Source organism: Armigeres subalbatus, chromosome 2 (assembly GCF_024139115.2).
Source record: "Armigeres subalbatus isolate Guangzhou_Male chromosome 2, GZ_Asu_2, whole genome shotgun sequence".
NCBI lineage: Eukaryota > Metazoa > Arthropoda > Insecta > Diptera > Culicidae > Armigeres > Armigeres subalbatus.
Window position 1 is genome coordinate 370611809 of NC_085140.1, and position 24749 is coordinate 370636557.

The following is a 24749-nucleotide window of genomic DNA, read 5'->3' on the forward strand; positions in this document are numbered from 1 at the left end:
AGTAAATTAGTTTTATACGCATTTCGGGCTATAGTTCCAAACTGATTAAAGATCGCACTGGAAAATGATACGCAGAGTCGTTCAAGCATGAGATAACCAAATGGATCCTGTGAGAAAATTAAAATGAAAGTCATTCGTACTTCCCAAAACTATTGTTTTGATAATCGCTTCTCTCTTGATTCTGCAATTTCCAATCCCTTCCTTGCTCTTTTTGTATCCCCTAGAAACAGTAAGTTATTTTTTCTCATAGCATTTGAACTCTGATTCTACAAGTAAATAGAGGTGCGATCATCCGAATGAAGCAAAAACATTACAGACCTCTCGATTTTTTTACTTTAAAGATAGTTACAGGGTGACGATGGGCACAGGAGATCTCAATAATTAAATTTCAAGGATTGATCTCTAGACATGTGCTGAATGATGACCATTGGAAAATTTCCGATCAACCAATCAACTTATCTTAAGCTATTGTTTGATTCTCTGACCAGTCCTCCCAAATCATTACTCACACATCCACATTACACAAAACTTAATACAAGAGTTAAGTTTAACATAGGAAAGAAATATTAACGTTTACAAATTGGAACGAGAAACATTACAAAAATACAAAACTCATAGATCTTTGCGTCGTATTAGTATAAAGCAAGCAAAATATTTACTAAATACAATTGATTGACAAATTATGAATCTAATAAACACTGCAAAGAAAATAAAAATCCAGATTTTAGTGTCGATAAACGTCTATATATTAAAAAAGCAAAATGTAATCGTACAAAACGAACAAGCAGATTAAAACGCGGAGATAGAGAAACGGAGGAAACATAATTAACAGATCCAGAAGAAACGGAGAGATGAGACGCAGAGAGCAGTCGGACCTAATAAATACAAACAACCAGTGAATTGCATCAGTACTGGAGAACGAGAGCAAAGACGCAAAACGGGAGAGCAGGAGAATAGGCACACACAAAACACGATTCAAGCTATGTTATTCTTTTTTAAACTGTGATAACAGCCAAATCTTGAAGCAGAGAACGAAAAGTACGGAAAGCAGGAGAACTAATTAACAAACAAAAACTAACGGAGGCAACGTTCATATATATTTTTCCTCTCTAGGACTAGGGATTTGGAGCAACCGCGTCGTCCCGACCCCGGAAGGTTGCTTTTCGGCAGCGAAATTTTAGTAATACGAATACGAAGCATGTTGAAAGGAGAAAAACTACAATATGGGAAAACTCTTTATAAGTTTCATAAAGTTCCGGTTCGGCCGTGTAAAGCCGTGTTTCCTTAGCCGTCCTCGCATTTACTAAAGGAAAACGGGAAGAATTTCTCCAAACTTGCACGGGTTGGGTCGTTTCACCGAAATTCGCTCGACGCTCCGAAACGGTCAACCCGGACACAGGACCGGAAACTCTTCGAGCAAATCAAGTCGTGGAAGCCTGACAATGAAGCAACTATTATCGTGTTATCGTTTTATGATAACGTTGTCACTTTGTTTATCGCATTTTGTTCACCTTTTATATACACACTAACAAACCGGAGGTAAAGAAGAGACGGAACATAACGCTACTTACAGTAATTTTTAACTCAAGCTAAGACCCCTAGATGGCGGTAGGAGAGCGGAATAAAGCAACAACAAAAATGCAAAGAGTACCTTTAAAACGAAAACAAACGATTAATTTAAAGATGAGAGGAGCGATATTTTTACAAATTGAAGAAAACACATTTTTCGTGTGACCAAAAAAGTTCGTAAGTATAATTGCGAGAAATCTACCCAGAGTTGGACAGTCAGTGCGGCGCTACGAAGCGTACAATTCTAATATTCCTAAGTGCTCAAAGTTGAAGAAGAAATGGCGAACGATAGAACCAGGAGAAAAAAAAACATGTTCTTAGAAGGTACTTACCAAAACAAAATCAGCGAAAGCAAGAGAAGGTAACCTTCTCACATCTCAGGAACCGAAATTCACTTTTGGCGATTTAAAAAATCGTACCAAAGGAATGGAGGCACGACGAGAGAGGAGATAGTAACACGAAAACACTCACAAACATCCATACACTCACACACATTAGCGAACAGGTAGGCAAAAGACTAAAAAAACGGAATCAACCATGTTCTTTTATTGCTAACTGTCGACCGACGAGAGATGGAGAGCTGCTGGCAGGAGAGTTAAAAAAGAAAACACAGAATAATCGTTAACCCCCGGAACATCAAGAAAACATAAAACAAAAAATGAGAACAAACAGTAGAAAATAGAAAACCGAAAAAAAAATCTAGCAAAACCAACCATGCCCCATTGTGTAATGTAAACTGCGGAAGGGAGGAAGGAGTAAAAAAAAAGACGGAGAAAATGGAAGGAGTAGACCACGAAAACGAAGAAAAAGACGAATGTGGAGAAAACTGCGAGTTATGAAGAAGAAAAAGTTTAAAATCTTTAAGATTACAAGAAAAAAAAACAAATGTACTATTATTATTATTATCACTCTGAACTATTGCAAATCTTAAAATGGCAGAAAAAAAAACATAAAAAATCGAAGAACATTATTGATGATGGTAAATATTGATGATAACGAAGCAAAGGAAAAATACAACAAAATGCAAACTTTTTACGAGTAAGAAGAGTTGTGAACAAAAAAAGGAATAAAATCCAAGAAAAGGAAAGGGATTTGGTGCTTCTTTTGTGATGATGACATAACAGTTTCTGGGATTTGTAAGTGGGGCAAGATGGTCACGCTAAGCGGTAACCCTTATAAAATAGTGAAATTCCTTCGAATTCTGCTGATTTGTCCATTTTATATTTACCATATGGCGATATGGTCACCCCCTCGGGGCAAGACAAACAAGGACCAATTAATTATATCGAAAGTGTGCTGAATTTATTTAGAACGGATGACACATTTTCTTGCACTTCTAGAGATTATGTTCAAATGATGCTTCGCTTGAAAATGTCGTATTCCATTTACAATGTTATGGAAACTCATATGTGAATATGTACAATTATGTGGAAGATATTGATTTGAAAAATGTATTGGAGGTAACCACTTTCCCTTCGATGGGACTCGAACCCATGACCCTACAGTACGCTAGACTGGTGCTTTAACCAACTAAGCTACGAAGGACCTCCGTCGGCCTTCGCAACCTAGCGGCTACTGAACGAGCTCGAGATTCCCAAATTGGACACATAGTCAAATCACTCGCAATCCATTTCCCAAGTCAACACTACCACATGTGTATAGTACACGTTCACATTAGAGGAGCGTGAGTATTTAGAATGTCTGGCGGCTGTACACATTCTTCATCAGCAACTGTACTGATCAAGTGAGGTTGTGTAAGCTATTTGCCAGTCGGTCGTCAAGCTCAGACCAGACCGGATTGCGTAGGCAAGAGCACGCAACACAGGTTTAGTTCAATCAAAGTTAATTGCCTATTTCCGGGGATTAAACCACCCGACTTGGACGTTAATTTACAATGTTATGAAAACTCATAAGTATATATGTACGTTATGTGGAAGATATTGATTTGAAAATTTTCAAATCAATATCTTCCACATAATTGTACATATTCACTTATAAGTTTCCATAACATTGTAAATTAACGTCCAAGTCGGGTGGTTTAATCCCCGGAAATAGGCAATTAACTTTGATTGAATCGTATTCCATGTTGATTTGTTGACCACTGGCTCTATGACAATATCTGAATTTGCCTAAACCTAATTTTGTACGATTAAGGGTCGATTTCTTCACCCCCGCTTAGGCGCTAAACCAGGTTTAAACGTATGGGTAAGCATCGCTTAAGAGTTAAGCGGAGGTGAAGAAATTGGCCCTAAAACCATATCCGTTGTTTCAATACATCTTTGATTCAGGCAGAAACTATTTTGATGATCTTTTGAAATACATTTTAACCCTTTATAGGTTTTACGTAAAATCAGTCAAATCAAGGCACGTTACATTTCTTAATGAAGAATCCGAGTCGGAAAACGCATTATACGTGAATTTTTTTTTTGCGCTTTTGTTCCCAACACAACACAATTTCATCAAACATCTAAAAACCAAATATACAGAAAGGCAAAACTTTTTTCACGCTAATTACGCCATAACCTAACACAGGAGAATCAAAATAATTAATACCAACGAGAAAATATATATCTTTGTCGTTTTAACGAATTATAAATGGAAATCCTTCTTCCACTCGAAACTTACGATTTGTTCGTAAAAAAACTGTTCTCAAATTGACATCTCATTTTTTTATGGCTCAAATTCATCTGGGGGATTACTAGGTGGCCAATAAAGCCACTACATAGAAAACAATAATTAGAGCTCGTGTTAATAAATAGAAAAACACATAATTTGTTGGTGGCAATATAGTTGCCACTGCCTTTTAAAAGGTTAGGCGACTTTAATCCTGGAGATGACCTTGTTCCAGGCCTGGTAGCGGGTCAGTGTGACTTGGTCACTTTTTTCGGGCTAGTCACTAAAAAGTCTCTTTTTTCGATCTCAAGTCACTAAAGTCATTTTTTCTCTCAAAAAGTCACTTTTTTCAACTATTTTGAAACTATTGACTAAGATTTTTTATAAAGCTTTATGTATCCATCGGAAGATGCTTTGTTCATGGTGGAAATGAAATTACGGATCTTGGAAAAATGATCACGCTGAAACAACGCCAGCCATTTAACTCGTTGCTCTTGTTGGCATTTCACCAGTAGCTAATTGAAGGTGTTTTACGTCACAGTTTATAAATAGGTATACAGTTATGTAAGCAAGAGACTTGTCGATTTCGAGTTTTTTAAACTCAAACCTTATGCAGTAGGGGAAGGTGGGAAGACTTGATTCCTTGGGAGACTTGATTCTCCCCTGTTTTACCAAGAACTAAACTGCCCATGATCGCATGTTTGTAACATTCGCATTTTTGTTCATTTTGTAAAAAGCCTGTGAATTTGTGCTTATCTGTGGTAAGCTGGAAATGATTGAGTTTATGGGGAGGATTGACAAACGGTTTACAATATCAACCAAAATACATGTGATCATGGGCAGTAAAGTAGTATTTTTATAGCGTATTTTTATAATAGATCCTCTAGATAAATGATCGTTTTGCGGCGAGTTATTTTTTATTCCTTTCTTTTATTGGTAGGCACTCTGTGTTACTTAACCGCTACTGTGCCGAGATCTACTGCGGTATCCATAATCCACACAGAATCTATTTTTAGATTTTTCATTATTCATTGTTGTTGTCGTTGCTGGTCCATCTCACTATGAGTCCATTGCGTCTATTTTTCCATGTCGTGAATTCAATGATCGTTGCGCATTGTTCGGTTACCATTTATCCGGGTACGTTGGAGGAATGCCTCCGAGAAGAACAATTTGTCAGTCGTCATCGAGCAGTCATAACGGCAAGGGCGCTCCCCAATACGCCACCGTATAGGGGTGATCGGGGCAATATGGGTCACCTAAAAAAACCGTTCCTAAAAGCGCTGAAAAGCTAAAACAATCACCATTCAAATACTGTTGACTTATACTAGGGGGTGTTACCTTTCATATTACGTCGATGAATGATGAAAAATGCATTTGGAAATTGATGGAATGCACTTTTTAAAAAGGTATTGACATTAATGTGTGTTCCCGATTATACGGGGCAATATGAGCTACCATTTGGGGCAGTATGGGCCACCGCACAACAGCGGACTGGAACGATTTGCCACTCTTTACCGTTTGAACAGCCACATTTCAATTGGTCAATGGTCATTTTTTCTGTTTCAGTCGCAGTAATGCGCTGTTGTAATTTCCGGAATGAATCTTACATATATGATAATATTCTTATATTTAACCAGTGTTGGTAAAAACTCAAAATCTCAAAACTCATGGATGATTTAAATCAAGCGTGAGTTGAAACGCACCCAACTCAGCACCTAAAAACTCATGGATGAGTTGAATCATCCATTTGAATCATCGTAGGTTTTCTTTTGTTCTCCTTCGTTAAAAACAGTGAATTGACGTTTGTCGCATAAAACATTAAACACTTTTTTATGTATAAGCAATAAATTGCCCCCAAAGTGATTTCTAATGCGTTTTTAAACCAAAATGATTTTTTGGCAAATGAGTGAAATGATGCGTTTTAGCATGAAAAATTCAAGTGTGATGCATTCCTTTAAAATCGCAGAGAATTTCGTTCGCACGGGAGCGCTCGTTGATTGAGATTTATGAGTGATTTTACCAACACTGTATTTAACTACTGAAATTTGAACATGTTCGCATTTTAAGGCCTGATATCTGGCTCTGTGCAGGTATGCCCATATTGCCCCATATAGACTGGTTTTGGGAAAATAAAGTTTTATGATAAATTCAGATTTGCATCAATACAAACATGTGTGCACAATATTCAATTTTAATATATCTTTGGATTGTCCTGTATTTTAATCAGTTTAGTGTTAAAACCTTATTTATAAACTTCAAATCTTATAATAATTTTGTCTATGCAGCGAAAATTTAGATTTTCAAGTGTATTTTTATGTTTGAATTGAATTTTAATGCAGTTTTCATGTTGATGCATATGTGGAGCATCCTCTTAAAGATCGTATAACTTTTACATGATAGAACTTGTCAATAAGCTCAAAATGAGGGTGGCGCATCCGGCGACTAACGAAGGTTTTGGTGGAGGGGCTGGGATTCGAACCCATGACCATTCGCTTGTAAGGCGAAAGTGTGGCCAACTACACTACAGGACCCCAGTATTTTTTAATTGACAACCTTATTTACTCTATTATTTACTGTGTTTTGTTCCTCCTGAAGATGTTTTTAGTGGCCACGCAAAATTAGATCAACTTCTCCCAATAATGAGCAAATGCTACCATTTTTTCACAGCACAAATCCATAAATATGCTAAATGCCCAACTAACAATGTTGGTGCTAAAAGCTTCAACTTCTAGCCTTTGGCTGTATAATATTTGAATAAAAGCAGTCAATGACGAATAAAAGAAAAGCTTCCGCAAATAATCCCTTAAATTTCAACTCGACTATTACCCAAATATCTATCAGCTAGTCAGTGTGCCGAATATGTTTAATCTTGTATTGTTTGTGCAGCGTTCATGTAGTCATAAAACAGCTCTGTCTGAATTAGCATCAAAGCTTATCGGTTAAGAGCTCATGTATGTAATTGAGTTGCTTGTTAGCCACTTCCCATATTACGGTGAGTAGCATTCACTATGAAAACGTTTTTGCTGTTATAGCACTAACAATATAGCGCAATGGCGCTATAAATGAACTAACGAAGCTGATTGATCTCACTTCTCTCGTCTAAAACGTTTATAGTTTCGCGCCGAACCCACCCTTAAGGTGGTTATACAACCAAGTCAGAAATCGGCCATCTTGGAAACCACGTGCTTTTTCTAGTGATTTTTCAAGAGCACAAATTGAGAGAACCACAACGCCCATGGGGATGGAACATTCGTAGATCGTTTCCTTACTCATGCTAAACAATCGACTTTAATTTCAGCAGCACGACAATTATTACGCTAGATTTGAGTATTTGATAATAGGAGTAGAAACTCGTGTGGTGAATTTAAAATTCACCACATGGCTTGATTGTATAATCACCTTAATCTAGTACCTCAAATATAGGCTATGCGGCAGTAGTAGTGTTATACACTAATGAAATTCAATTTAAATGGAACGGTAGTAGTAGCGAAGGAGATTTCTTTAGACCGAAAAATCAGCAAATAAATTATTCCGAATTGAACTATCCTAAAAGAAAGTGTCCCAAAAGTTATACTTCTACTCTAGTTTAAGTAATAAAATGAACTATGTGTTAAGCGGCGATACCAGTTTGATTCATCAAGAAGAACTCTCCTCGTGGCGGATAGTGGGAACTTTGTGGAGTAGTGCATTAGCTAATATCACCACCCCGCTGAGCGTAGGAGCTACATTACAGCCAGTGCCCAATTTGTCAACCGTTCAAATTTCACCGGAAATCGCGAACCTGCCCCAACATATTGGTGCCGTGACCAGGAAAAGGTTTCCATTCCGTCATCGTGTTCGTGATCCAAATCAAGCCAAGCGCCATAGTGAGAAGACGTCGCTATTGAATTTCCGCCATCGTTTTCGGGCAACAAACCGCCATTCCTCCCAAGAAGATTCCAGAGTGCAAAATTGTTCCCGTTGTTCCTGATTTTGAAAAATACAAGGCCTGTTCTAATCAGGCACACGGTACGTGTGATTCCATTGCGCGCAGGATTATCCGCGGGTACTTTGAGATTTGTTTCTGATTTTCATTCCAAGTGACTCCGTCCATCCATCGAGGATTTCCGTTGCCGAAGAGAAGTGCTATTGTCCGTTTCCCGCCATTGAGAGTGCTACCGATTGTCGAGAAACCTACCCGAAAGATCCAGTAATCCATCTTGCTGAGTTGGCCAGCAATACGTACGTTCCCGTTACCGGAGGTGCATTATATAAAATACAAGGCATTATCCTAGCCTTGAAAAGGTTAGTAGTATTCCAACCTCCCTACTCCGTTTGTCCGGCTCTACCGGGTCTTTTCTGTGTTCTTTTGTCTAGAACCGCCATTTTGTTACGCCGTAACCCACGCCGGATCTCGCGCCATGGACGAGGAACGCAAGCAGCAGTTAATCAACCGTCGGACGGCCCTCATGACCTCGCTAGGAAGAGCTGAGCAGTTCGCATCGAAATACCAAGCCAATCGAGACCAAGCTCAACTGCCACTTCGAATCGAGAACCTAGATAGCATGTGGATGGGACTGGAGGAAGTACAGACGCAGTTAGAGGAGTGTGAAACCACCGATGAAGGTATTGAACAGAACAACCAAACCCGTGCCAAGTTCGAATCCATTTTCTTCAAAGTAAAGGCTGCTCTACGATCCCTATTACCCGCCAATAATACCCAAAATCCAAGCGCAATCCCTAACCCCGCTGCAAATGCACTAGCTGGCATCAAGCTCCCCACCATTTCGTTGCCAGAGTTCGATGGCGATTATAATCAATGGCTGGCTTTCCATGATACCTTTGTCGCCCTCATTCACTCCAATGTTGATGTTCCCGAAGTTCAAAAGTTTCATTATCTCCGTGCCGCTTTGAAGGGAGAAGCCGCCCAGTTAATTGAATCAATTGCAATTAGCACTGATCGTTGCTTGGCAAGCATTGACTTCGCGCTACGCAAACGACTACTTGCTCAAAAAACGTCATTTGCAAGCACTACTAGATTGCCCCCGCATGATGAGAGAATCTGCAGAAGCATTGCATAGTCTGGTTGATGAATTCCAACGCCATACCAAAATTCTTCGTCAACTTGGAGAGCCCGTCGACCAATGGAGCACGATGCTCGAACACTTGCTTTGCATTCGCCTTGACGATGGGACCCTCAAGGCATGGGAAGATTTCGCTACCACCGTCGATGAACCAAATTACGCTCGCCTCGTCGATTTTCTACAACGTAGAATTCGAGTTCTTGAGTCGATGTCCGTCAACCACCAGTCGCACTATTCGCCAATGCCAGTAAGCAATTTCCCCTCCAATCGCAGACCGTTTTTCCCAAGAGTTGCCTCCCACACTGTCGCTGAAGAACAACAGCCTAAATGCTATGCCTGTAGCCAGTATCATTTTCTCGTCAAATGCCCTCGATTTGAAAGAATGAACGTTGCAGACCGTATGAAACTGATCGATACTAATCGCCTTTGCGCGAATTGTTTCCGCCACGATCACTTTGCTCGAAACTGTCAGTCCAAATACTCCTGTCGACACTGCCAAAGAAGACATCATACTATGCTGCACAATGTCAACAGCTTCGATGAATCATCCTTTCAACCACCTGCACAACGCCCCGCCAATCAAGCTACTTATCAAGCCAGACCGTCATCGAGTCAAAACAATACTCCATTCACAACGACTACCTACACATGCGCTCTCAAAGTAGCAACCCATCACCGTTATCAAACTCAAATGTGCTACTTTCCACCGTCGTGCTGCTAGTCGTCGATTCAAATGGATCCACTCACCCTGCACGCGCCCTGCTAGATAGCGACTCTCAATCCAACATAATGAGCGAGAGATTGTGTCAGCTTCTGAAGCTAAAACGACGAGCAGTGAACATTCCTGTTCATGGTGTGGGGGAATCAGCTTCCAATGTAAGACACAGCGTGCACTCGGTCATAAAATCCAGAAAGAACGATTTTGCAATGGATTTGGATTTTTTGGTTCTCCCAAGAGTCACTATTGACCTCCCCGCCGTCACATTCTCGGCCCAGAATTGGCGTATACCACAAGATTTATTCTTGGCCGATCCCAGCTTCAATAAATCTGGAGCAATTGACTTGCTACTAGGTGCGGAACATTTCTATTCCTTCGTCAACCCTGGTACGAGAATTGAGCAAGATCAGCAGCATTTGCTTGTCGAAAGTGTTTTTGGATGGATTGTCGTTGGTAGAAACCTAATTTCACCCGTCGTTGAACCCGTTGCCTGTCACGTGTCCGTATCAGATCCCCTCCATGATGCAATTGAGCGCTTCTGGAAAATGGAAGAGATCAATAACAAGCCAAACTATTCCGTCGAAGAACAGCAATGCGAGACACATTTCGTAGAGAATGTTACCCGAAATTCTGAAGGAAGATATATGGTGCGTCTTCCACGCCATCCCGATTTCGATCACATGCTGGGTGATACGAAAGCTGTTGCCATGCGCCAATACCATTCCCTGGAGAAACGCTTGGAGCGCGATCCGAACTTGAAGCAGGAATACCAAAATTTTCTCGCCGAGTATCTATCGTTAGGCCACCTTCGAATCATTTCTGCGAATGAACCCGAGCCGCCACAGGTCTCCTACATTCCGCACCATCCCGTCGTGAAGGAGTCAAGCATCACCACAAAAGTCCGTGTGGTATTCAATGGATCGGTACACTCCACTACCGGATTTTCCCTGAACGACACCCTACAAGTTGGTCCAGTAGTGCAAGACGAATTGCTCACCTTAATTCTTCGTTTTCGCAAGTACCCTATTGCACTCGTCGCTGACATCGAGAAAATGTACCGTCAGGTACTGGTCGACCCAAGAGACACCCCTCTGCAAAGAATATTTTGGCGTTTTCAACCCGATGGCCCCATCGAAACGTGCGAATTGTTAACCGTAACGTACGGTTTGGCGTCTTCGTCCTTTCTTGCTACTCGCACCCTAAGCCAATTGTGTAAAGATGAAGGAGACAACTTTCCGCTCGGAGGACCAGCCCTGGTGAAAAACTTTTATGTCGACGACTTTATAGGAGGTGCCCAATCCATCGGCGAAGCAATCCATACCAGAACTGAATTGAATCAGCTGCTCGCGAAAGGCGGGTTTCAGCTCCGCAAATGGGCATCCAACGATTCACGGGTACTTGAAGGTCTAGATCCGTCACAAATCGAAACGAAAGCATTTCTGAATCTCGAAACAGAAAAGGCAGTCAAAACTCTAGGCGTGAGATGGGAGCCCAAACCAGATAAATTAAGCTTTGAAATTGCTTCCATCGATCCCACTAGTGCTTCAACAAAAAGGACGATTCTATCTGGTGTATCCAAGCATTTCGACCCTCTTGGAATCACTGCTCCAGTTGTCATTCGCGCGAAAATACTCCTGCAAGAGCTGTGGCTGCAACCATGTGGATGGGATGACGAAGTTCCTGATCCTGTCAACGAGAAGTGGATATCCTACTGTTCCGATTTGACAAAGCTATCCTCCTACGCAGTTGACCGATGCGTTTTTCTTCCAAACTCTACCTACGAGCTTCACACGTTCGCTGATGCGTCTGAGCAAGCATACGGCGCTTGCACCTTTGCCAGGTCAATTTCCTCCAAAGGCCAGATCCGTGTTCATCTGATAGCTGCAAAATCTAGAGTCGCTCCCCTCAAACGTCTATCGATACCAAGGTTGGAATTATCAGCTGCCGTACTCGCCGCCAGATTACACGCAAAAATCCTCGAAGCCCTCGATATGGCCATATCTGCATCCTATTTTTGGTCCGATTCATCAGTTACCCTCGAGTGGTTACGTTCTCCTACGCATGTTTGGAAAACCTTCATTGCCAACCGAGTATCCGAAATTCAAACCACCACCCACGGATCGCAGTGGAACCACGTCGCAGGAATCCATAATCCAGCTGATCTGATAACGAGGGGAATGAAAGTGGATGAATTTCTGAGCAGTGATCTTTGGCACCACGGTCCATCTTGGCTTAGTCTGCATAGGGAAAGCTGGCCAACAACAACCAATGTGAGCAACCATTCCGATGAAGTTTTGGAGCGACGCATCATGGTGGCGGCCATTCAAAATCGACCAACCGTGAATGAAATTTTCTTGCGAACCAAATCCTACCAACGACTGCTTCGTGTAACGGCCTACTGCCTACGGTTCATCAATGTCTGCCGTCAACGAGAATCATCAGATCGACTAGAAGGAAGTACCGTACTCAACGTGGAGGAATTGTCGCTGTCTCATATGAAGCTAGTAAAGCTGGCCCAAATCGATTCGTTCGGTGAAGAAATTAGGGAATTGGGTAGAGGGAAGCCAGTATCGAAACGATCAAATTTGCGCCTATTGAGTCCATTTCTCGATTCAGACGGAATCATTCGAGTCGGGGGAAGACTAAATCTCTCAGAGCAGCCCTATCACACGAAGCATCCAATCCTACTTCCCAGTTCCCATCCTTTCACACGTTCTGTTGCTGTCTTCTACCATAACAAACTGTTGCATGGTGGCGGCCGTGTAACATTAGCTGCAATGCGGTAAGAATACTGGCCGATTCAGGGGAGAAGGTTATTGAACAGCATCATGCGCAATTGTTTTCGATGCACGCGAGCATCTCCAACACCAGCAGCACAACAAACAGGGCAACTACCGCAGCGAAGAATTACACCAAGCAGACCATTCACCGTCACCGGCGTCGATTACGCTGGTCCAGTGTACCTGAAACCACCACATAAACGGGCATCGAGTATCAAAGGCATATATAAGCATTTTGTGTGCTTTACGACGAAAGCTGTGCATATTGAACTGGTTAGTAGCCTCTCCACCGCTGCTTTCATAGCAGCTCTTCGAAGGTTTATTTCTCGCCGTGGTCGACCGACCCACATATACTCTGACAACGGCAAGAATTTTGAGGGAGCACGAAATGAATTGCGGGAACTATACACGCAGAAAAAACTACGTTAAAAACAAACATATTCTAGGTAAATCCAAACATAAATTCAGTTTGTTCTGGCATCAAAAATAAATCTGTTTGGAACAAACATATTGTTGCATTTGAAGCGAACAAAAACTTTTTATTGAATCAAATGTGCGTTTCAAGTTGTTTTAACCAGCTAAATGTTTGAAGCAAACATAGATATTATTGTTTTGGTTCGACCCCTCATAATATTTTCTTATCAATTCTACCAATTTTCATATTCTGGTAGCATTTGACTACCAGATTTTACATTTCCAAACGTTCATATTTCATTTACTTACCTTTCTGTACCTAAAAACATCCCTATCCTCAATTTGGAAGCAAGAAAACATATGCTTCTATTTTGCTCCTGCTCCTCTGCTGACTTCCGATCGGATCCGATCCGAACTTGAGGTTTTGTTTATTTTTGCAAGAACGAGCGAGGGCTGTCCACTAGTGTATGTATAAAGCAAACAGGAATTCAATATGGTTTTAAAAATAAATATGTTTGATTCAAACATATTACCATTTTGGAAATAAACATGTATATTTTGAAGCAAATGGATGAAATTTGTATCCGTGTACCAATTATTGCAACGGGAAAAAGCATCAGGAGAAATTTCCACCATCTGCGCGACCGACGGAATCCAATGGCACATAATGATTCCTCCGAAGGCCCCCACTTTGGCGGCCTATGGGAGGCGGCAGTGAAAACGGCGAAGAAGCACCTGCACAGACAACTTGGCAACGCCGCATTATCCTTCGAAGACATGACTACTATCCTGTCGCAGATTGAGGCCTGTATGAATTCGAGGCCTCTCACACCGATGACGGAGATCCCAGACGATTTGGCAATCCTCACTCCAGCACATTTCTCTCATCGGCTCCGCTATGTTGGCTCTACCTGAAGCTGACGTTACCGAGATACCACTCAACCGACTGGATCACTACCAGAAACTTCAGGAGCGAGTCCAGAAGTTTTGGCATCTTTGGCGAACGGATTATCTGCATGAGATGCAGAAAGAAGGAAGGCGAACAACACCAAATACTTCTTTTCAACCAGGACGAATGGTGATTTTGGTCGACGAGTCTCTATCACCTGCAAGATGGCCGCTAGCCAGAATAACCGAAGCACATCCAGGCAGAGATGGACTAATCCGCGTTGTAACACTTAACACCAGCAAAGGGACCATCAAGCGACCTGTTACCAAGGTTTGCCTTCTACCTTATGAAGATTATGTACCTGAAATTAATGAAAACTGTTAAAATTTGCTAATAATTTTGTAAAAATGTACAAGTAAATCATTTTCTGCATGCGTTTCTGATGAACTTTTGTAAACAATGAAGTAGGTACAGCTCATGCAGCAGAGTAGCCAGTGTTGAAATTAGGAATTTCAGGTGGCGGCGATGATTGATCTCACTTCTCTCGTCTAAAACGTTTATAGTTTCGCGCCGAACCCACCCTTAATCTAGTACTTCAAATATAGGCTATGCGGCAGTAGTAGTGATCTGTAATCTCCAAACCAAGTTAGCCCCGCTGCCCCTTTATCAGTATCACAGTTAACTCTCTCTTTAATTTTAAACTCAATCAATGCATCGTGGATGATCGTTTCGACGCTAGAGCAATATGTGTAGGTACCGTAGGAAGATCGCTGGTCATACAGGGTCGGTAGCTCGAACAAATCAAAATAAAAATCAGTATTCTTTGAAACCCGGTCGAATAAACTGTTTGTTAGTCTCACCTAAACAAGTGCTTTTCTATTCGGTATCCGATAGTGCATGTCAAGTGAACAGGTCAGGTCGATGACCTTGAAGTGTAGCTCTGGACCTTAAAAACTCAAGCATACAGTCCACTCGTAGTATAGGTCCAGAACATGGTCCTTCGAGCCGGATTTAAATCGGTGCACATAATCGGACAAGCGTTGTGTGAACAGTTCGACTAACCGGTGACAATCGCGTGTGCAATTTGGATTAATATCGAACAAAAATCTTCCCGCCATCGAAGATCATATCGGTGCCATTGTGTGGTAGCAGCGACATCGTGATTCCAGTTGTTCTGCCGGCTTCAGAGTGCTGCTGCTTGAAACCATCATTCCCGCTCTTTGTTTTTTTGATATGGTGCGTGTCATGCCGATCTGAAGCTGAGGAGCTATATTGCTGTTGGATGACTGTGATGCTGAGGATTAAAAAAGTACCAGCGGTTAATCAGATGCAGGCATATAGCACAGAATCAGGAAAGTAGTTGATTGCATGTTGTTGGTGGCGTGGTTGCATGTGGCGTCTCCATGTGTGGGTAATTGTGGGGTGAACAAAGGCTTGAATAAATTCTTAAATCTACTCGCATGGGAGTTTCATTCCGGAATTGTGGCCTGGTTCCAATCAATTGTGTCCCTGACTGTGGCTTTGGTTTATTGGTTCGATTGTTCGCTGCTAGTCCTCCTTGTCGGCTGTCTTTGGTCGTTAGTCAGTCAATACGAATCACGTCACTGTGGAACGTCGCGTCGAGTAAATCACCTAGCAGTGTTCCAGTTGATTGGCAGAGTAGTGAGTGATAAAAGTGATTAAAAAGTGAACTCAAAATTCAGTTTATTGCACTGCTGCAATTAATTGCGAATGTAAATCACACGAACGTCAGTGAAAGTGCGACGAATGAACATTGAACTTTATAAGGTGTGAGCAGTGCTTTAAGCTTTGAATTATAGCTAAGTGAAGTGCGAAATGGTTGACAATATCGGACTACGGGAGCTCGGAAAGCAGGAGAGGCAGCTGAAAAATTCCATCAAAGCCATTGCAAAGTTTGTCAGTGAGTTCCAGAGGTCAACTCAGGAAAATCAAATCGACGTGAGGTTGGAAACGTTGGAGAATGCCATGAAAAGCTTCTATAGTGTTCGTCGTAAGATCGAAATGGCAATCGATGAAACTGACGCAGAAGAAGATGTGAAAGAAACCACAGAGGAGCGGAAGAAGCGTTTGGACAAATTGGCAATAATACGCGTAGATCAGTATGAAGCAATCATCCGGGAAGTGGAAGAGCAGTATTTCGCTACTAAAGCCGACTTGATATCTCTGAGAGCACTGAAGGTGGAATCAAAATTAGCTACAACAACTTCTATTGCGGCAGGGCATGGGATGTCACGAGTCAAGCTGCCGGACATCAAGCTTCCTTCCTTCAGTGGTAAGCTAAAGGAGTGGGTGACTTTTAGAGACACGTTTCGCAGCCTGATGCTTACAGCCATTGATAAATTCACCTATCTGCGGTCATCTGTCTTCGGTGATGCACGGTGACAACTATGAGGCAGCTTGGAAGGTTCTAGAGAAAAAATATGAAAATAAGAAGCTCATTATCAAAGCACATTTGGACGCTATCTTTGCAGTGGAGCCTGTAAGGCGAGAAAATTTCGAAGCATTGAATCATCTGATCAATGAATTCGACAGGAATCTACAAATGTTGAATAAGATCGGAGAAAACACAGCGAATTGGTCAACGATTCTCGCGCATTCGCTATGCTCTCGTCTGGATGTGACCACTCTTCGACTGTGGGAATCGCACCACAATTCCAAGGACGTGCCTAGGTATGACGAGCTAATTGAGTTCCTTAGAGACCATTGCCTTGTGCTGCAGTCTATAGCGCCAAGTAAATCGACTGATTCCACTCAGAGACGAGAAAGGTCCACAGTTGTACACACGTCCGCGGGGTCTGCAAGAAATTGTGTGTTTTGTGCGGAACCGTATCATCTTCCGTTCAAGTGTTACAAATTCAAAGGCCTGTCAGTCGCTCAGCGTGTGGAAGAGACCAATCGGAAGCGCTTGTGTCGCAATTGCTTGTCTGCGGGACATTATGCTGAAGGATGCTCCAGAGGTTCCTGTACAAAGTGCAGCAGAAAGCATCACACTATGCTGCATTTTGAGAACGCACCATCGAGTTTCCGTGCGTCTAAAACATCCGTTCCACAAACGCAAGATCAAACTCGGGTAGCAGGACAGTCACAGCCACACTTAAGCCAAGCTACATCAAAAGTCAAACACAAACACCCATTCAACCAGCCACACAAACCACAAACTCCTATCCCGTGATCCAAGCAAGCTCTCAGCACATTCCCCACACTCCACCACAAATTCACACGCCACTGTTACACTAAAAGCTGTAAAGCAATCAGAAACCATGCAATCTTCCCTCGACAAGTGCTAATGTCAACCGCAATAGTTCGAGTACAAGACCGATTCGGCAATATTTCCTTTGCTCGTACACTCTTGGACTCCTGTTCGGAATTCTGCTACGTTACGTCAACCTTCTCGAAGAAGCTCAAGCTTCGGGAAACGCCAGTGTACCTGAAGGTACAAGGAATCGGGTGCGGTAGTGTCACATCGACAAGGTTGGTGGCAGCAAGAATCCAGCCAAGAGTTCCAGCAATCTCAGCGTTCGAAGAAGATATGCAGTTCTACGTTTTGCCGAAGATCACCCGTGCGTTGCCGATTAGTCCAGTGAAAGTGAGCCGATTGAAGATCCCAACCGACATTGTGCTAGCAGACCCTAGTTTCGGCGAACCTGGCCCCATCGATATGATTATCGGAGCCGAGTTCTATCTGGACCTTCTTGCTGCGGGAAGTATGAAGCTCTCTGACGATGGTCCAACCCTACAAGAAACAGTCTTTGGCTGGATCGTGTCCGGCCGTACATCTCCAATTCCTGAGAATATCCCAGAAACATCAACATTCGTTAGTACAATGGTAGATCTACAAGAACTTCTAGCGAGATTCTGGGAACTAGAGACATGTCACGTCAACAGCACATTGTCCATTGAGGAAACAGCGTGTGAAGAATTCTTCAACAAAACGACGTCTAGAAATAAAGACGGTAGATTTGTGGTAGCATTGCCTAGGAAGGAACACATCATGGAGAAACTGGGAGATTCCAAAAACATTGCCATCAAACGGTTCTTGAGTCTGGAGCGACGGCTGGATTGCAACCCACCGCTTAAGGCAATGTACACTGAATTCATCCATGAATATTTGTTGATGGGGCACATGAAGCAAGTTCCGGAGGAATGTTCCGAGAAACCAGTGTATTATATGCCACACCACGCAGTTCTTCGCCCGGACAGCACGACTACCAAACTTCGTGTAGTCTTCGATGCGTCATGTCGCACATCGACAGGGCTATCTCTGAACGATGCATTAATGGTGGGACCGGTTGTTCAGGACCCTCTTCTGGCTATGCTGGTCAGATTCCGCCTCCATCGAATTGCAGCAGTTGCCGACGTCGCAAAAATGTACCGAATGGTACTTACTCAGCCGGGAGACCACCTCTCCACAAAATCGTGTGGAGGGATTCGAAGGAGGAGCCTATCAAAATCTTCGAACTCACCACAGTCACATACGGGACCGCCAGCGCGCCATACTTGGCAACAAGATGCCTGAAGAAGCTTGGTGAAGATTGTGCAACAACGCATCCAGTAGCATCTGACGTCATCCTGCACGATTTTTACGTTGATGATATGTTGTCGGGAGCAGATAACATCAAGGAAGCCAAGCTATTAGTGAAGCAAGTGGAAGAAGTGACCAATTCGGCAGGGTTCATTCTCCGAAAATGGAACTCAAACTCTCCGGAGCTGCTCCGCAGTATTCCGAAGAAAATGCGGGACGATCGTTCAGTGCTAGACCTCCAATCATCAAGTACGACGGTGAAGACTTTAGGATTGCAATGGAATGTGACGGCCGACGAATTTCAATTCAGCTTTCCCCAATGGAAGTCGGATGCTGCGAGTATCACCAAGCGAAGCATTCATTCCGATGCAGCTTGCCTTTTTGACCCTTTGGGATTAGTTGGCCCAGTCGTCGTGCAAGCAAAACTCTTCATCCAGCAGCTTTGGCGGCTGAAATGCGGCTGGGACGACACTTTGGACGAATCGATGCAACAAATGTGGAAAGAATACCGGCAGAACCTCATGGCGCTCGAAACTCTAACAGTTCCTCGTTGGATAGGATTCAGCAACGATTGTGCTCTTGTCCAACTGCACGGATTCAGTGATGCGTCGTCTGTCGCATACGGAGCCTGTCTCTATCTTCGATGCCTTGCTTCAGACGGTACTGTCACTGTGCGGCTAATCACATCCAAGTCCCTGGTAGCTCCTTTAGAGTCTTCGGAACAGAAAAGAAGAAACTGACTATCCCTCGTCTCGAGCTGTCAGGTGCGTTGCTACTGAGTCACCTCTACGAAAAATTCAGTCAAGTGAAACCTGTACCTGCTGCATTCTTTTGGACAGATTCCACAATTGTGAAGCACTGGCTAGGATCAGCTCCTTCTCGTTGGCAAATATTTGTTGCCAATCGTGTATCCGAGATACAGCATCTCACACAAGGTGGAATTTGGAATCACGTGGCTGGAATTGAAAATCCGGCCGACTTGATCTCTCGTGGGATGTCGCCAGCCCAACTCCAATACGAGAGGCGCTGGTTCGAAGGTCCTCAGTGGTTATCTCAGGACCAGGGGTACTGGCCTCAATCAAATCAATCTTCTGCGGAGTCAGTTGATTCGACACTACTTGAAGAACGGTCCACACAAGCTCTATCTACCCACGGAACCACGTCGAGTGAAGTTTTCGGGCTACGATGGTCGTACCAGGAGCTTCTGCGCATGGTAGCACTCTTGTTACGCTTCAGGTACAACACTCAACCTTCAAATCGGAATTCGAGGAACACAGGTCCGCTGTCTCCGGAAGAACTAGAAGAAGCCATGATGACCTTAGTGCGTCAATCGCAGCAAGACAGTTTTTGAAGAACTTGCCAATCTCAACAAAAACGGAGAGGTCAAATCCTCGTCTAGAATCAAGTCACTCCGTCCAGTACTGCTATCTGGTGTAATGTGTGTGGGCGGTCGGCTTGCCAATGCACCTGTTTCCGAACATAGAAAACATCCGTTTATCCTGGACCACCGTCACCCGTTGGCGCTAGCTTTGGCAAGGCACTATCACCACAAGTTCTACCATGCTGGACAACAGCTACTCATCTCCATTCTGCGTGAAAGATTCTGGCCAACTAATGCCAGCAGTTTGGTAAGAAAGGTCATCCATGGATGCATTCCATGCTTTAAAAGCAAGCCGAAAGTCTTAGAGCAACTAATGGCAGATCTCCCAGCAGAGCGGGTCACGCCGTCAGCTCCATTCCTTAAGGTCGGCGTGGACTATTGCGGTCCCTTTTTTATTAGTTACCCGAACCGGAGAGCCAAGCCGGTGAAATGTTATGTCGCAGTGTTCGTCTGCCTATCAGTGAAGGCAATACATCTGGAACTTGTGGCGGATCTAACAACACAAGCATTCATTGCGGCACTCAGGCGCTTCGTTTCGCGACGTGGCAGACCGCAACTCATCATGTGCGATAATGCCACAACATTTGTTGGTGCAAACCGGGAGCTGAGGCAGCTCTACAAGCAGCTTAACGAAAGAGAATTCCAAGATCCAGTAATCAAAGAAGCTGCAAACGATGGCATTACTTTTAAATTCATCCCCCCGCGTACGCCCAACTTTGGCGGGCTGTGGGAGGCCCAGGTAAAGTCTTTTAAAGCCCATCTCAAGAAATCAGTTGGGCTCCGAACGCTAAAGAACGACGAAATGCTGACAGCTTTAGCACAAATTGAGGCGGTTTTGAACTCAAGACCAATGACAGCAATCAGCAGTGATCCATCCGACTACGAGGCCCTAACACCGGGGCATTTTTAGTTCAGCGTCCGTTAACAGCTGTAGCAGACCAGAATTTCAACGATGTGTCGATCAATCAATTGAAAATGTGGGATCAAGCACAAAGCCTCGTCCAGCAGTTTTGGAAAAAGTACCGGACGCAGTACCTGTCCGATCTACAGAATCGCGTGAAGTGGACGAAATTGAAGAACAATATCGCTATAGGGACGATGGTTCTTCTCAAAGAAGAAAACGTACCTCCACTGAGGTGGCCACTGGGAAGAGTGGTGAAGGTTTTTCCAGGACCGACGGCAACATCCGAGTCGTTACAGTCCGCACCCAAAATGGATGCTTCGACAGAGGCATAACGAAGGTCTGTCCTCTACCTATTGGGGACAACGAAAATTTGCCGCAAAATTCCAATTAAAGGGCACTCTCCAGGTGCAACTCATTTTGATCCACGTATCACCAACCTCGTGATTTTGATGAACCCGTCAGTCTGCAATTGGTAAAAGGTCAAGTCTCGTCAAGTATCGTCTGTATGTGTCTGTCCAAGTCCCTTGTCTTGGTAACGGTAAGGCTGAAGCTCTTCAGTTCAGCTTAGGAGAACGCATCTACTCCTAATCTCGGTGCATACGGCACCCGCTTTGGCCACTTGGTCATTGCTCAGTTAAGCTCATCATTAATCCCTCCTGTGTATTCGGTAGCACTACAACCGCTATCACCCCATCGCCTGGAGACAACCATGGTTCTCCAAACTCCTCGTTTCCCAGTCGGTTGGCAAAGGGCCCGGCCCAGCTCTAATCGTTTCGATCGAGGACAAGTCACATCCTGAAGACATCCGACGAACTTCTACCCACCAGGCGCTAGTTAAAGAAGGAGCATCAGGCACCCTAACTGCCTATGTGAGGATATCACCGTTGCGACAACATCACACCACGGTGGCGACAAGCACTGCAACGTCGCCAAAGAAGGAAGACTATTCTATCGAAGTACGCGTATCACCCAAAGCAACGAGACAAGACCATTTCATCAATGAACGACGACGGAACTCAGAAGCAAGCACTACAGCAACCAAGTTCATGTGCAACAGTAGCATCTTGTGAAGTTAAACATGTTACCTACGAGAAAATTTAAATTCAATCTAAGCAATTAGAAATAAGTTCTGATTGAAACCAGCTGCTTTCAAGGGGGGCGGTATGATCTGTAATCTCCAAACCAAGTTAGCCCCGCTGCCCTTTATCAGTATCACAGTTAACTCTCTCTTTAATTTTAAACTCAATCAATGCATCGTGGATGATCGTTTCGACGCTAGAGCAATATGTGTAGGTACCGTAGGAAGATCGCTGGTCATACAGGGTCGGTAGCTCGAACAAATCAAAATAAAAATCAGTATTCTTTGAAACCCGGTCGAATAAACTGTTTGTTAGTCTCACCTAAACAAGTGCTTTTCTATTCGGTATCCGATAGTGCATGTCAAGTGAACAGGTCAGGTCGATGACCTTGAAGTGTAGCTCTGGACCTTAAAAACTCAAGCATACAGTCCACTCGTAGTATAGGTCCAGAACAAGTAGTGTTATACACTAATGAAATTCAATTTAAATGGAACGGTAGTAGTAGCGAAGGAGATTTCTTTAGACCTAAAAATCAGCAAATAAATAATTCCGAATTGAACTATCCTAAAAGAAAGTGTCCCAAAAGTTATACTTCTACTCTAGTTTAAGTAATAAAAATGAACTATGTGTAAAGCGACGATACTAGTTTGATTCGTGAAGAAGAACTCTCCTAGTGGCGTATAGTGGAAACTTTGTGAAGTAGTGCATTAGCTAATATCACCACCCCGCTGAGCGTAGGAGCTACATTACAGCCAGTGCCCAATTTGTCAACCGTTCAAATTTCACCGGAAATCGCGAACCTGCCCCAACATATTGATAACGCGAGCAATTGGCGCGAGAACCGTTCCATCATCATCGCCGTTCACCACTTCGGAATAGAATTCAATTCACCGAAGCGCTAAAATGTTACCTGAGGATCAATTCAACATCAATGTTTCGTCCAGGGTGGGACGACCCTACGTTGTGTTTCACTTCTATTGGGATTCCGGGCGGCGATCAAGTAAAAACGACTGCAGACTGAACTTCAACTGTTGATTTATTACCTCCGAGAGGCAGCGTGCCAGCTCGGAGGTTACGATAACGAATACTGTACGATACATGAAGTGTAGAATCGCCTTTTATAGGCGACTCTTAGTACGGCAAAACAATTATTATTATGTATTATAATTATTGGGGACGTGTGCACAAACATTCAAATTTAAATTCTAATTGGACTTAAAGCGCGCCAACTGCTACGCACATAACGCGAGCAGTTGGCGCGAGAACAGAGAACAACAAAAAACACATGAATAGCAGCTCACACGCTGCACTGTCGTGCTTCAACAGCAGCTACGTCGGTGAGCGCAGTTCGTGATCGAACAGAAGCTTTAGGCAACTTCTGTATCTTTGAAGATTACACAACGTTTGAGTAAACCTTATACTGCTTCTTTTAATAGCTTATCAGTATGGAACGTCAAAACCGCAATGTTTACATTTGATTTTTGTTGCCGGAGCCATGTATGAGCTATTGATTTCTGTAATGCTCTTATAGCAACTGACAAAGCGTTGTCATTAATGCTAGCAGATAGCGTAAGAAAACAAGCCATTTACAAGCGATATTTCTGTTGACGGCTACTGTTAAACGATTAGCAGCAGAGTAGCATCTATACAGATCGAGAAAATGTTGCCTAAAAACAATTTCAGCGATTGATGATGCATAAAAGTTAGCCAACAGAACATGCTGATAGATGTTTGAATAATGGTTGAAATAATGCTGAAAGCATAATTTTTAAACTTATGTGCTGAAAGCAGCATGTAGGCCTCTTTCTAACGTTTATACAGCATGAATCTGAAAATAGCGTTAGTAAAACTACCTATAGGGTATGCGAAGAAGCACATCCATAATTTTCTTTGTTATTTACATATGTCAAAGTGACGGTGATGACAGAGCAGCAGCCATTGAATCAGGAGATCAGGAGTTCGAATCTAAGTAGCAACAAAATTGATATTTGAGTTTTCACAAAAAAAAAAACATTGAATAAACTTCCGAAATTTACTCTCCTCTCAAATAATATTTATTCAAATTAAATTCAGTGGCTGTATAAAACTTATTTAACAGATTCAAAAAATCTGAATAAGCGCCATTGAAGCGAATTATACATATTACTAAATGGTTTAGTAAAGATTGAGAAAAAAATGTGTAACATGCTGTAAAATAGTTGTGCAGGCACGTCAAAAACAGCTGAATAGATTCGCCAGATTTGCTGGTAAAAGCATTGAATAGAAGTTCTTGATCATATGTATAGCACACATATTCAGCTTGAAGCCGTATAGACGAATTGAGATAACATTTACATTGACATTAAATTCGGTCGGGGTTCAGCCAAAATGCACCCAGCGCCAACGAAAAATTACCCATTTTTTCTGCCCAAACTTTCGTTTAGCAGATTTAATTGATCGCAAATCGAATCGGATAGCAAAAATCCCTACGCACAGCAAGTCGGAAAATTTGCATAGTTTGGAGTAAAAATATTTAAAAGTTCAGAGAGCATGGACCTCATTACAAGCAGGAGGTCGAGCGTTCAATCCCAGGCTCGTTGTACATGAATTTTCATAATTTTTATATCGTTTTCTACCAAAACGATCCTACTGTTGTTCCTGTATCACTAAAAATTCCAAAAACATCCGTGGAACCTATGATAAATCGTAGAGTTCTCTGCATCTTTCTTATAGCCTGTTCAGATTACGATCATTTAACGAGGTATTTGAAGTGATAATTGACAATCAGAAATGAAATGAAAATAAGATGAGTGAACT

The 24749-nt window shown here is 42.8% G+C and overlaps 3 protein-coding genes across 3 annotated transcripts; all 3 read left to right on the forward strand.

Annotated features, from left to right (window-relative positions):
* Positions 1 to 10034: 10034 nt before the first annotated feature.
* On the forward strand, positions 10035 to 12749 carry LOC134210106 (uncharacterized). Its single transcript, XM_062686125.1, has one exon. It carries the CDS (start codon positions 10035 to 10037, stop codon positions 12747 to 12749), a length of 2715 nt encoding a protein of 904 aa, XP_062542109.1.
* Positions 12750 to 17353: 4604 nt separating this feature from the next.
* On the forward strand, positions 17354 to 19940 carry LOC134210107 (uncharacterized). The gene is made up of 3 exons (XM_062686126.1): positions 17354 to 18195; positions 18252 to 19249; positions 19315 to 19940. Exons 1-3 carry the CDS (start codon positions 17354 to 17356, stop codon positions 19938 to 19940), a joined length of 2466 nt encoding a protein of 821 aa, XP_062542110.1.
* An 85-nt stretch (positions 19941 to 20025) lies between these two features.
* LOC134210108 (uncharacterized) lies at positions 20026 to 20880 on the forward strand. Its single transcript, XM_062686127.1, has one exon. The coding sequence runs from the start codon at positions 20026 to 20028 to the stop codon at positions 20878 to 20880; it is 855 nt and encodes a 284-aa protein (XP_062542111.1).
* The last annotated feature ends 3869 nt before the right edge of the window (positions 20881 to 24749 follow it).

What these genes read in the sequence shown, in the direction of transcription:
- LOC134210106 (XM_062686125.1), top strand. Translation starts at nt 10,035, where the DNA reads ATGAGCGAGAGATTGTGTCAGCTTCTGAAGCTAAAACGACGAGCAGTG.
- LOC134210108 (XM_062686127.1), top strand. Translation starts at nt 20,026, where the DNA reads ATGTGTGTGGGCGGTCGGCTTGCCAATGCACCTGTTTCCGAACATAGA.
- LOC134210107 (XM_062686126.1), top strand. Translation starts at nt 17,354, where the DNA reads ATGTCAACCGCAATAGTTCGAGTACAAGACCGATTCGGCAATATTTCC. An exon ending in TTGTTGATGGGGCACATGAA is followed by an intron (nt 18,196 to 18,251) that starts GCAAGTTCCGGA and finishes CACACCACGCAG; the next exon opens with TTCTTCGCCCGGACAGCACG. An exon ending in TCGATGCCTTGCTTCAGACG is followed by an intron (nt 19,250 to 19,314) that starts GTACTGTCACTG and finishes TCTTCGGAACAG; the next exon opens with AAAAGAAGAAACTGACTATC.